A 13,610-nucleotide genomic window follows, 5' to 3' on the forward strand; every position below is an offset into this window, starting at 1 on the left:
TCAACTCTCTCTGAAGCTTCCTTGCAGGACTGAGCCCCATGTCCCTGTGGGAGCCCTGCCTCCAGGTGCTATAAGTAAGAGGATGTGTTACACCAGATGCCTTGTTGAGTGTCATTAAAATCGGAAGAGATCCTTTGGAGCAGACAAATTGAGGAAATGCTGGGTTATTTTTAGAAGCTCAATAACACCAATTGCTAATGTTGTGGAGGCATAAAAGCCTTCTGTAGGAGGAAGGACTTGGGTTTGTTTTTAGACCTTGGAGCCTTTATAATTCAATCGACAACAGTTCCTGTAAAGATGCCTGGGCTGGGATGTGCTTTACAATCTCCGGTTGCTAATTTGTAGCCAGCCACGTGACAGGGAGAAAAGAATTAGGCTATTGTAAGAGGGGGCGGTTTGGAAATAGTTTGGGAATCCAGTCCATTTCCAGGATTATTCTCCTTTTGACTCGAACTGAATCCCTGCTTCAAAAATACGGAAGGATTAAAAACAAAAACATAACCCAGCAAACCCTAAAGCCTGAATTCTCATGGGCACGCGGCCCCTTTGCACTGCTTTTGCAGTATAAAAGAGTCTTAAAGTGGGCAGCAGAACAGCCCTTCGTGTGACTGGGAATTCAGGCTCAAGACTTTTATTTAGTGTCAGATTTACTGGTTTATTGGTGCTGGAGCCAATGTTGTGTGATCGAGGCGTTATCAGACCAACGTGTTTAAGGCCTGGTTTGTGCAGAAAGCAGCGTGGCCCAGAGAGAGGCTGACTCTATTTTTGTGCATACAGGATATAAAGCTGCAAGTCAGGAGAGTGACGTTTAGGAGGTTTCTGCTAACCACTAGCACGTGTTTGGCAAGTTTTCAAAGTGCATTCAGTTAGACTGAAATAAGCGAGCTGTCCGGGGACGCTAACCAGAGACAGGCCCACACCACTTTCAAGGGCCACTTGCTGGCATTGTTGCTCCGTCCCAGCTCAGGCAATGACATCTGGGTGAGGACTGTGGCTGGGCTGTCGCCATCCGTAGGTGAAGTCCAGTTCAGCTCTCGTCACACTGCTGTGAGTGTGGAAGGCCATGACAGCACGGGACTGCCAGAGGGGTAAGAAGGAGGGGTTGGCTTCCATCCCCTCAGCCTGGCTTTAAACCCAAGCAATCAGAAATCAGGAGATTGGCGTGAAAACCACGAGACATTAAAATCATAAATATCAGGTTCTTTTTATTCGCTGCCTTGCTTTGCAGCATGGGGGGCAGGGTCACATTTTCAGTCTCTTCTCTGCAGTCATGAAAGCTGGAAACTTTTTTTTTTAAAAAACCAAAAAATAAAAACGATAACTGAGATGCTCACATAATCCCATGGCTCCAGGAGCACGGGTCTTACGAAAAGCACCAAGCTATCACAAGACTTGTGATAAAATCAGAGGAGTTGGCAGCGCTTTAACACGGCCACGGTGGCTTCACAGATTCCTGCCTCATTAGGGGAAGCTGCACAGAAACCACTGCTACAGTCCACAGAAGCTGTTGAGCATCCGTGTTGGAGCACATTGCCCAAAGGTGGTCTCCCGGACCTGCACCAGCCCATTTACGCTGATGGCGCCTGGGCCAGTTGACCTATCTTGGGAAGTCTCCAGAATTAGATCCTCCATGTGGTTGTGATTCATGTAGTGTAACCCGTCCTATGTAATTCTCAGAAGTTATCCACCTGAGAGAGTCCTCAGACTCTCTGGCAAATGCCTCTTGTTTTCCAAGTTGGTAGTTGGTCTGGTCGACTCATCATGTCTACATCTAAGGAGTCTAGCTGGCATCTGCACACTGCTGGAACTTGCTGGAAGTCACTGAGGATTGTGTTAGGGCTGAGACCCCTTTTCCAGACAGGGATTTTGATGGCACCGTTGCAGATTTGAGCTAATCTATGCTGGCATTACTGCTCTGCGCTGCCTAAAAAGAACTCTGAATGGAAAATCAGGTGGGGCAGTTGGACGCAGATTTTTCACAACTCTCACCAAGGCGGCTGCTTCAAGTGTGTGTGTCAAAGGTGGGTATTTTTAAAGTGCTGTGAGAAATGTTAAGATCTCATTGATTGTTACTTATCACATTCAAATTAATCCCAAAGAACTTCCTGACTGCACCTTCCCCAGACCCTAGAACAGCCTGTCCAATGGGCGACTTTCATCCTCTCACAGCTGTAAAGTCAGCCGCAACTTGGCCCCAAATGTGCCATGTGTGAAAGCAAATCGGGGACGGGTAGTAACGTCTCCCTCTTTTGTTTTGTTTTTAAAATTGAATGGAAACAGTTGTGTTTAATCACATGCAAAACCTCCTGGGGATATTGCAGCCCTTGAAAATGAAACCAACTTTAAACCAATGTGAAAGGCATTAATTGATTTCAGTCGTCCACAGTGGGAAAAATAAAGAAGTGAGGAAGGAACAATGAACAAGGCAAGCTGGATATTTAAAATTCTTCTGTTTGAATATCTAGACTTACAGTGACCAGATATCCTGATTTTATAGGGCCAGTCCCGATATTTTTCAGTATAAGTGCCTGTTACCCCCCACCTCCTGTCCCAATTTTTCTCATTTCCTATCTGGTCACCCTACCCAGACTAGTTGTTCAGAATAGGTCATCTCATTTTTGTTTACAACGCACGATGTAAGGTAGCAGCAGCCCGTTCATAAATTGACCAAAAAAGAAGAAAAGGCAATGTAAAAACAGTATTTTATAGCCTTGTTTTATATACATAATAAACCCTGTTTTACACTGCAAAATCTCACCTTAAAAATTAGTGCCACTTAAGATAAATTGGTATTACTGCCCTAGGCCACTGAATTTATTGACTATTCTTTTTGACTGCAACTCTACAAGAACAAATTGAGAGATCTGTTTTCATCTTACTGGACACATGGACCGTCCAGTAATCTGAACTGGAGTTATCTGTAGGTGTTAAAAGGAAATAATACCTCCTTGTATTCAAGCTGGTGAGATTTTATTGATAGAAGTTGGTTAAAAAGGAGTAAAGAAAAAACATAAATAATAGCAATTTTATCTTTAAAACAGGATAATCAGAGGTATTTAATGTATAAGACCATAGAGAAAGGTTAAAGAAAATAAGTTTCCTAATATTTCTGTTTATAAAGGGAGTGGTCTATCTAGTACCTAGTATCTAGTACCACTGCTAGCAAAAGAGCTTTCTACAGCAAATATGCAAATCACATCGTGTATATTTCAGTTTGACTCACATGGTACAACTTCCTTCTTTCGTGCTTAAGCAGTGGCACTGGAGCATGTTTCTTAGACAAAATGGCATCGCTGCCTCTTTGGTTGCAGTTTTGGGGAAGTATCCTTTTGTTTGCTGATAGACCTGCTGTACCTGCTGAAAGAAAATTACACTCCACGGCATAAAGCTACATTCCCTCTCACAGTGTCAGCAGCATGACTCCACGAGATCCCAGGGAAGTACATACTCGGCTGTCACAGGCCAAATGGAAATGGTATCTCAGAAACCATGGAGATGGGTGCAGTATAAGAACCAAAAGAGACACAGAGATAGGCAGCCTCTCCTTCCACCGTAGACTGAGGCCAGAAACAACTGGAATTCTGGGCCAAATTCATTGGTCTTTACTCATACAAGATTCCCATTGAGCTCAGTAGGCGTTTTGCTTGAGTAGAGATGGCAGAAGTTGGCTTTTTATTACTAATGTGGCTGCTGCCTTACGGACATGAGGACAAAACCCTGCATAGACCAGCATAGGGCAGTATTGGCCCGAGAACTCGCACAGATATAGTGGTGTTGGATACTTCAGTGCAGTCTCGTCAGAGACCTGGGCGTTTGCTTTAGCTCTGCGTCTTCCTGTATCGCGGCATCTCTCCCAAATCTTAACATGAGCATGTTTATTCTAAAGAATAAATAACGGCATGTACAAATGTTTACCTACTATTCATCTTCATTAGATCTGTCTGCCAAAGGGAATCAGGAGAGCCTGGTTTTGGTGATTACATAACTCTGCCTCAGTGTAACGTGACGGCGTGGTGGTGACTGCTTGTAACAACTTTGTATCTAGAGCAATGACGGGGTTTTAACTTACAAGCAAATCCTTCAGTTTCTGCAGATTAATTCTCCATAAGAATTTGGAGAATGCCACACCCTGAGCAAGTGGGAAATGCTGTGCTGGGAAGCCTTTGAGCATGGAGGCTATCACCGTCTTCCTTCCATGGCTTCTGTGAGATCAGCAGACTCCTTGAGGTCTCGACCGTCCCAAGGGCTGAGTGCCCTCTGGCAGGGTTCAGCAAACCTCCGGAGGTGCTCAAGGTCTCCCAGGACCAGGCCCCAATGGGTATCAGAGTAGAGTTAAAGTTCCCATCTTTCAGGCTGCTCTGGCTCTAGCTCGTGCTGGGGAATCAGTCCAGCACAGGGTGACCCAGGATCGTGCAAGTGCCAGGGGAGTTGAACGCTGACTTTGCACCCCACTCTCATTCTGAGTCATGTCCAGCACTCACTGGCGAGTGCCAACGATCTTAGCTGGCAAATGATATGCCGTGGGTCTCTGGTGCCCGGGCGCCCATGCTTGCATTTGCACCCCCTTCTCCCCCAGGCCTCATGTGGCCCCTGCGCAGGGCAGGAGTGGTCCTCGTCTTCCACCAGACAGCATGCCCTGGGGAAGGGGGATCTGTATCTACTGGGCGGGAACACATGCTGCTTTCTTCCTCCTGCACCCCGGGGACTTTCTGGCATTCATGGCGGTGGCTCCTGCTCCGCCGCCCCCCCACACTTTCCCACCACACGGCGCCTGCTTCTCCCGCTCCAGCCCCACAGTGCAATCAGTCTAACTCCGGCTCTCTCTACGGGGTGGGGCGGCCCACACCAGAGGGTAGCGGGGGGTGGGGAGAGTTCCTCTTCCTGCTTACCCACAGCTTCCTGCCCCCCGCCTGTCTCTGGGCTCCATCCAGCCACCCCTCAGAGCCTCCTGCGCCCCTCACCCCCTGCACATCGTGAAGGTCCTGGCTGGTGCCTGGCGGCCTGTCCCCTCCTCCCCCCACAGTCCATCAGACTCTAACAGGGCTGGTATTCCTGCCTCTCAAAAGCACTGTTTCCAGAAAGCCTCTTCGAGGTAGTTTGTAGCCATTCCTGGGGCCTCTGGCTGATGTGCTAAGGATAAAGTGGACGAGCAACATGTGGCTACTGGGCTGGTTAGTGTCACACTGTTCGCCTAACCCACGCGCAAGGCAAAGCGAATAGATAGACTGATCCTTCCCCAACACAGAGACTCTTTTCTTTTTTTTTTTTCAAAGCTCCTGTGATAAGTGTCTAATAGTTGCTTGTGAGATGGAAATGGCTGGAGTTAATTTTCCTATTTATTGCTTTTTCGGGGGGGGGGGGGGGGGGTTGGTCTTTATTCATTTTTGATGCTCTAATATCAGCTGCAGAAAGGAAAAGCAGTGAATAGCACCACGGGTTTCACAGTACCTCCAAAGCAACACTGGGGGCCAACACATTTTCTTGCACAAAGGGAAAAGTGTTTACCTAACACTCCCACAGCTCTCTGCCAAAGGGGCCAAATACAAAAATCTTGGCAAGGATGAAATAATAACTTGGTTTTCTCTTCAGCACCAGCAATCATCTGAAGAAGGGGAAAAAAGGGAGAGGGTTGGCCTTAACTTGCAGGCAGTAAATTGTAAAGCGGTATGGTTGGGATAGAGTAATTTAGTATTTACGTAACAATAGCGTCACTGATTGAACGTGAAGCTGTTATGAATGAGGTGATGGCAGATCTGTATGGACAAATGTGGGACAGTCATTGTTAGGGAGGGATATTTGTCAGTGGTTTATAAAGAGCTTGATTCTGCTCGTTGGCTCGCCAGTTTTACCTGGTGTGACTCCACAGGTTTTAGTGGCGTGATTCCTGGTTGACTGTAGCCTGGGTCTACACCTAAAACTTAGCTACATCGCTCAGCTGTGAAAAATTCACATCCCTGAGAGAGAGAGAGAGAGAGTTAAGCTGACCTCAGCCCTGGTGTGGACACTGCTAGGTCAATGGAAGAATTCTGTCAACCGAGCTGCCACCTCTGCGAGGGTGGATTAACTGTGTTGAAGGAAAAACCCCTTCCATCGCAGTAGCAAGTGTCTATGCTAGGGTGCTCCTAGCTGCCGTAGTAGTGCCGCTGTAGTGCAGACAAACCCGTAGTCGAAGGGAGAGCAAAATCAGGCCTAAAGATTCTACAATCACTCTTGCAAAAAAAAACAAATTGTCTCACAGTGTGTCTGGAGATGTGATTTATTGCTAGGCATTTGGTTTTCAAGTGTTGAAAGGGGTTATTGTGTTGATACTCCTTTCCATCCTGCAAGATTCCTGGTTAGAGCTCTTAACAGCTGGTTTGCTTTCCTCTTGCCAAATGGCAGGTTTCCAGCGGCCGTGTAAAGCCTGTCAGCTCGCATCACATAACAAGCCTCAAACAGCGAAGGCTCAAGCAAGGTTGAGTGTCAGAGTGTCATTCAAGCATGGTTGTTTTGGACTAGTGCAGATGAACTACTACTAATGGTAAATACAGAGTCTGGCAGCAGCTTTAAAGCCACAACACAGAACCGATCTGGGCAGCTCGTTTTCCACACTAGAAGGGGAGAAGGAACGTGGACCAGGCTGGCTAGTGGTTAGAGCAGCCTGGATGTTTGGATTGTTTCTGTAGTGCCTGGTGTGACCATGGGCATGTCACCAAGCCGCTCGTTTTCCTCCCTGTAGGCTGTGCTTAGTAATGTTCGCCTACCTGGCGGGAGGATTGTAAGGCTGATGTAATGAGCAATTAATTGGAGCTGTGCTTTGAAATCCTCACGTGAAGGTCACTGAGTGAGTGCAGAGTGCTGTCAGTCACGGCAGTGGTTTGTAAAGCGCTCCCAGCACAACCTGTATTCGGTAGCACCCGGCTGTGGGACAGAAGTGGAACTAATGACTTGCTGAGGAAGTGAATCGGAGTTCTTGGTAGGGAGCAAACGATGCAAAATCTGTAATTTTCTTCATAATCTTTTTTGTTGCTCTGCTTTTATTTTTCCTGCAGGAAAAAACAAAAGTGGTTGAACCCCTGGACTACGAGAATGTGGTCCTTCAAAGGAAAGCCCAGATTCTCAGCGATCCTCTCCGCGATCTGCTCATGTTTCCGATGGAGGATGTGTCTGTGAGTTTGTTCTGGCTACTTCTCCCATTCAAGGCCTGACCCACTCTCATGCTGGGGAAACACCTTTGATTTCAGTGTTCACGTCTACGCTGATTTCAACGGAGTTACAGCCAAATCAGACTGGAGTGACCGGACCTTGAATCGGGCCCATAGTATTTATTTTTTTCACTGTCCATTTATAAGGGCCCAGTTAACTATGAAATCTCTTTTTCTATCCGCCTCCCCGCAGATCTCGGTCATAGGTCGCCAGCAGAGGACTGTCCAGTCTACGGTGCCAGAAGATGCTGAGAGGAAGGCTCAGAGTCTCTTTGTCAAAGAGGTAGAGTGCAAAGGGCCTGTTGACTGTGGCCAACAAGTGGCGTTTCAGTGCTGTGTCCTTTAGGGGAAATGCGCCGCTCTGCAGCCAGTGGCCAATAAGGTTGCAAATTACTTTGCTGGCCTCATCTGTGACACCAAGGAGCTGTGACTTCCGGGTTGGGGGAACAACTCTTTTTTTCTGTTATCTGGCAGATGCAGTTTATGAGCCTCCTGCTGCCCCCAGCCGTGTGGGTTGGTGGGGGAGCAATATGCACCCCCACAGCTTTAAATGAGAGCAGGGGAAGGCAAGGGCTTCTCTGCTTCTGCCTGTCACGCCTCAGCATGGCCGGAGAGGCCCCTGTGTGTGCGTGGGCAGGCACGGAATGGGAAAGAGAGATGCCAAATGGAAATTGCGTCGTGGTTTGCTGTTGAGCCGGCAGCGACTCCCCTTGGCAGCTGCAGATGTGCCCTTGAGGATGGTTCGTGGGGACTGGGAGAGACCCCAGCTCCTGTGATGCCAGAGCCGGGGAGGGAGCCACGGCCGGGGTGACCGTTTTCAGACGCCTTTAAAAGGAGCCCGACTCATGGAGGCAGGTTCTCGGCGCTGTCCGGATGCCAGGTTCCACAAAGGTGTCTCAGCGTCACCAGTCACATCCGCTGCCTCGGCCTGTGGAAATACAGATTCCCACCTCTGTGCAGCTGGCGAGAGGCCCTATGTACGCGGTCACCGGGTAACTGGTTCCTTCGACGCAGTCGGGCCCAGCTCTCCCGTCCAGTCCATGTGCCCCCAGCTTGGTGTAACGAGGAGGGCGGGGCTACCTTTGGTAGTTATAAACGGGGGCTGGCCCAGCACGAGTCCAGGGACTGAGAGCTCAGAGGAAGAGCGCCATCCTGTGTTTGTGGACTGTTGGGTCTTGAGAGATTGACTCTACTGCTTGGGCTGTGCTGGGGAATTCTGGATGAGGGCTGTGGGACTTCTGTAATAAATGAATCCCCCAACGGGCCGTTTATACTCTGAAAGCTTTGTGGGGATACTGGTGACTCCAGGAGGAAGGAGAAACTGAGGCAGCCACACCGGTTGTGCCAGGGCCTGCCACAGAAGAGCAGCCCATGAAGGGCTCACCTTGTGACATGGTGGAGAATGTGTGTAGGTGATCGTCCCCTGGGAAGAGAGAAATTGAGGCAGGGGGCCTCATGAGGGGACACTCTGGAAGCAGCCATCCTATCCCGGGTGTGTATATCTCAAAGGATTCATTGTGGAAGTCTGTATTGTTTAGTTTGCCCAGGCCAGGTTAAATGAAGTCTCTTTGTCCACTCTATTGTTTACAATTGTTACCTTAATGCCAGTCTCAACTTCTCACCAGTAGCGCTGAATTTTCAAGAGTTGTGCATGTTTTTGCTTAGCTTGACGTGATTTAAAATAACACGCATCATTCTCCTTACAGTGCATTAAAACCTACCACTCAGACTGGCACGTGGTGAACTATAAATATGAGGAATACTCGGGTGACTTTCGAATGTTGCCATGGTAAGTGTCATTCTCTAATAATCTGGAGTACTAGGAACTCTTAATAACCTTGCCAGACTGTGATTTGATCAGGCCCCAATTTCAGCTTAGAAAATAGATGACTCCAGGCGGAGAGGCTAGAGGTCTATAAAATCATGACTGGTGTGGAGAAAGTGAACAGGGAAGTGTTAGTTACCCCTTCACCCAGGGGGGCACCCAATGAAATTATTAGGCAGCAGGTTTAAAACTTAATTTAGGGTTTGCAAATCAGAGGCCTGTGCAGCACATCCGTGTCACTCAGACTGTGTCAGAGCTCTGCAGGAGACATTACCCAGGGGTTCATTCGTTACTTCACATTGTATCAGTTAATGTGCAAACATCCTCTTTCCATCAGCCGATATGATAGGAAGAGACTAACTTCAGGGCATATGGCAGAATAAGTAGCTTCAGCACAGTCTGCTCATCCTGAATCAGGAACCCCTTTGTCTCCGAACACTGATGTTCACAGTGCACTATACAGCGTGTTCCTTTGTCAGGTCACTCCTGTTTGTGCCTAACGCATTGGGGAAATGGCTTTAGCATCCCAGTCCTGTGGGAATAATGCTTTGTGCATTAAAATACCAGCCATGTGAGTGATTCCAGCCAAAGGCTAGTCTCGTTTAGTGCCTCCATCTTCAAACAAGCACATGTATATATGATTGATCGGTGATTAGCGCCAGCTTCTCTTCCTCCGCGTCCCCCCCGTTCTCAGGCTGTGTTTCGGACAAAGCTCTCATGGTATGCTGACAGCCTTTTCTTGTCTATTGGCTCCTCTTGGGAGGCAGGCAGTAAGAGCTGGGGGAACGATGGGCTTGCCTGTGCTGTGAATGTTTTTGAGTTTGAAATGTTTTGCTGTCCTGAATGGAGACAAAAAAGCAAAATCTGGACATTTTGGTGAACCAAAAAAAGACCTGGGAAAAAAAAGTGACTCAGATGGATCAAAATGTTTCATGTCAATAATTGTGAATGTTTTGTTTCAATTTCTACCTCTTTTTTTTTTTTTTTTTGGACCTTTTTCAGTCTAATTGACTTACATTTTGAAACAAAAAGTCATTCTGAACTGGAAAAATGGAATTTTTCTTTTGAAAAATGTCAAAATGAGAGGTTTTGACAATTTCAACACTTTTTTGAAAAATTGCTTCTGATCAGGAGGTTCGTCGAAAAGGGCTCTGTTTGGAAAACAGTTTTGGTTTCCACAAATCAGCATTTTTCAATTAAAAAAAACATTATGTCAACAAAATCCCGACCAGCTCCAGGTATAAGAGGCCTGCTTCAGGCAGCTGGCATGAGAGCCACACACAAGAGGCTGTCATTTGTACTTGAATTACATGATGTTTGCAGATGCTCTTGCTAACTGCTCTGTGTTGGGTTTTGCAAAATAAATGATGGGCCTGCTCCTTGATTCGGTCCTGCTGAGGCAAACCAGCAGTAACTGCACTGAAGTGGGTGAAGTTACAGAAGTATAAAAAAAAGAAAAAGAAAAAGAAAAAAGAACCCAGGCCCTGTGGATAAAACACTGCTTGCCTTGCTCGCACAAGAAGTGCCAGCGAAGTAAATGGGATTACTCGCATGAGTAAGGCAAGCAGGGTTTGGCCCTATAAATACTATAGGCATTCTACTGGTAGAGCAAGATCATTGGCCACCCACCCGTGGACTGCATTTGGTCTGAAAATCAGACTGAGTTGGAGGATTTTTAAATGTACAGATCTCTTTGGTGGTCAGTGTACATTAAGGCACCAGTTCCTGTGGTTTCACTGGCAGTGAAGTGTCCGTTCAGTGTAGGGCCCAACTTTGGTGTGCGTGTGGGGAGGTTTGTGTACAAGCTTAAATTGAGACCTCTGCAAATTGATATCGTTTTCCCCTAGAGAAGCAATGAGATCCATAGATTTTAAGGCCTGACGGGAACCATTCTGATGATCTAGTCTAACTTTCTGCATAGCACAGGCCTGAGAATTTCTCTTAGGGATTCCTCCAAGTTCAGTAACTTCTGCTTGAGGAGCTCAGGCATATCTTTTAGGAGAACATGCGTTCTTGACAGGTCAGTGCCATATGCGCATATGTATGTCTTCCATTGTCTCACCCTCCCTACTCAGCCACATCAGTTTTGCAAATAATTTCTATTGAGGAGTCTACTCATTCCATCATATGCTTGTACATTCCCGGAGGACAAGTTCCCTTTCTTTACCATTGTCCTGAATTCTTCCCTTTTGTGTGGCTATGTTACGTACTGTATTTTATTTTCAGCAAATCCTTTAGACCGGAGAAGATTCCAAGCCATATCTTTGAAGTTGATGAAGACTTTGAGAAAGATGAGGTAAGGGGAAGATAAATGTATCTGCGGCATTGTGCGGTGAGGCTGGAGCAGTTCCCACGAAGCAAAGTGCCCATCTGGACTGCTGTTGCAGGAATCGTACACTGAGCAGTTTGCCTTTTCAGAGCAGTTCTACGTCTGCCGGTGTTACAAGATAATCTCTTAGAGCCAAGAAGCTTATGAATTAGTAGGCACGTGCCTCCTTTCTGCTAACCGGAATGTTTTCCCTGGATGCTTTCTTCGGCTCTTATCTGGTATTAGTATAAAAGAGCAGCCGTGTAAAACAGAGAGGCCAAGAAAATTACTAAGCAATTCTTTGGGTAAAGGTTTTCATTAAATCGACGTCAATCAAAAGTGGACGGGTAGCTTTTGCACGGGTAAAGTAATCTTGCAAAATGGTGTTGTAGTTTGTTTAAAGGCACAGAGTCTGACTTTCCTCTGCCTTGTGATTTGTGTGGTCACTTACGCCGCTCACAAGAGTGTGAAACGCTGCCATTCTGACATCCTGATCCTACAATCCGATCTCAACTGTTCTAAAGCGTCCATTGCTTCTGGCGGCCAGGGTCTGTGTGCTCCCCATGTTTCCGGGGTGCTGAGCCCCTCCCAATGCTTGTCCACGGATGGCACTTGGAGTTGAGACTGGGAAAATCAGGCCTTAGCTGCCCCGAGATGAGCACCCAGAATTAGTGGTCACTTCTGAACATGGGCATCTTCACTGCCCTGCCTCGGATCGCCCCATCAGCAAAACAGCGAGAACATTGGCCTAGCTGTCAAGTGTCTTGAGAAGCTTGTGAGTGCTTGATAAAGACCGTGAGAGCCTCAGATGGAAGCTGTTACTAAGTGTTAGACTAACATGGTTGGACACTTCAGCCGAAATGTGTTTACATTTAACATGCAGTGAGGCACCACGGCTGATGGATTTGCTAAAGAAAAAAGGCAGAGTGTGTTTTACCAAGGCTGAAGAGCTGAAAGTGATATTTCATGTGCATTTTAGTGACTACATACCGTCCTGGACATACCTTTTAGAGGTGTCTGGGATGGCGCTTTAGAGCTGAAAATGGATTGTTGGGCTCAACCTTGAATTTCTAGTTGTTTTGTTGGCTTGTGTCACAGCCTTAACATTAGCTGTGCGTAGCTCTTTCACTTAATAGCATCTCACTCTACCTAGGTGTGGCACTGTACAGGAAGTTACACGGTGTGCTTTTCCAAAAGAAAAGGACAAAAATAAACCCTCAAATATAATAGAATTGTCTTCTTTTAAGCAGTTCCCCAAATAAAATATTCCAGTGAAAATACTGAAGTAATTTGCAGGAGTGTGTCCAGCTGAGCTGTACTTTTTTGTCTTGCCTTGTGTCTGACCAAATGTGGACTGTGCTCTTTGTAATCTTCCAATAGAGCTTTTCCATCAGGATTAGGTAAAGGAAACGTAATGGGAAGAAATGTGTTTGCAGAAAAGGGTGAGCTGTCAGCAAAGAGAGATCCTGAACTTCAGTCACAGCAGTAAAGCACTTAGAATATTTACGTAGTCACAGTCGATTCTTAAATGGGGAGGCCCAGTAGCCACTCGCTAAGGCTGGGGCAATGTGGCCCGGTTGCTATGGGGGCCCGGAGGCCTAGGTTCTGTCCCCAGCTCTGCCACTGACTGACTGAAACAATTAGCAAGTTGCTTCCCTGCCTGTGAAATTGGGGTAATTATGCGTGCCCCCCTCATCGACCGCTGTGAGCTCATCGTATGGAAAGACGCTAAGTATCAGGAGCTGGTCAGAGGCTAAGGACTGGTTTACACTGAAAAGTTTTACCGTATAACTATTTCGGGGAGGGGTGTGGTTTTTTAAAAGTCGCACTATTATACCAGTAAAAGCTCTGGAGTGGATGCAGTTATACCTGTATAAAGGCGACCAGTACCAGGACAGATATTCCCCTTCCTGTACAGGAGTAGTGGTACCATTACAAAGCACCTGAATATCAGTATAACCGCGTCCACGGGTGTGTGTGTGTGGGGGGGGGGGTAATACCACTTGAACGAGACTGGTAGAGTTAATTCGGTGTAACTTCCTAGTGTAAATGAGCCTGAAGGCTCCCATCGACTTCCAGGGGATTTTTGCATGTGACAGAGTGGCAGGGTTGGGACTTAATTAGAAAACGGTGATGCTGGCACTAATCTTCTGTTTTATTCCAGGACTCCTCCTCGCTATGCTCTCAGAAGGGTGGAATCACCAAACAAGGCTGGCTGTACAAAGCTAATGTCAATAGCACCATCACTGTCACCATGAAGGTGAGCTTAATTCCAGTCGTGTTTGTACCCGAG

The 13,610-nt window shown here is 47.0% G+C and overlaps 1 protein-coding gene across 4 annotated transcripts in view; it reads left to right on the forward strand.

Moving 5' to 3' along the window:
• Nucleotides 1-13,610, forward strand: part of DOCK11 (dedicator of cytokinesis 11) — a 105,388-nt gene that overhangs the window by 20,418 nt on the left and 71,360 nt on the right. For 3 of the 4 annotated variants that reach the window (XM_067548006.1, XM_067548007.1, XM_067548008.1), the window contains exon 1: nucleotides 13,486-13,577. In XM_067548006.1, the coding sequence (XP_067404107.1) occupies nucleotides 13,572-13,577 (6 nt within the window). In that variant the 5' untranslated portion in view covers nucleotides 13,486-13,571. Of the gene's footprint in view, nucleotides 1-7,031; nucleotides 7,149-7,377; nucleotides 7,468-8,890; nucleotides 8,974-11,235; nucleotides 11,306-13,481; nucleotides 13,578-13,610 lie in introns of those variants that run through there. The other variant, XM_067548009.1, reaches the window with a different exon arrangement.

Source organism: Emydura macquarii, unplaced genomic scaffold (assembly GCF_026122565.2).
Source record: "Emydura macquarii macquarii isolate MOO-44397 ecotype Brisbane River unplaced genomic scaffold, CSIRO-AGI_Emac_v2 contig_1253, whole genome shotgun sequence".
Classification (NCBI taxonomy): Eukaryota; Metazoa; Chordata; order Testudines; family Chelidae; genus Emydura; species Emydura macquarii.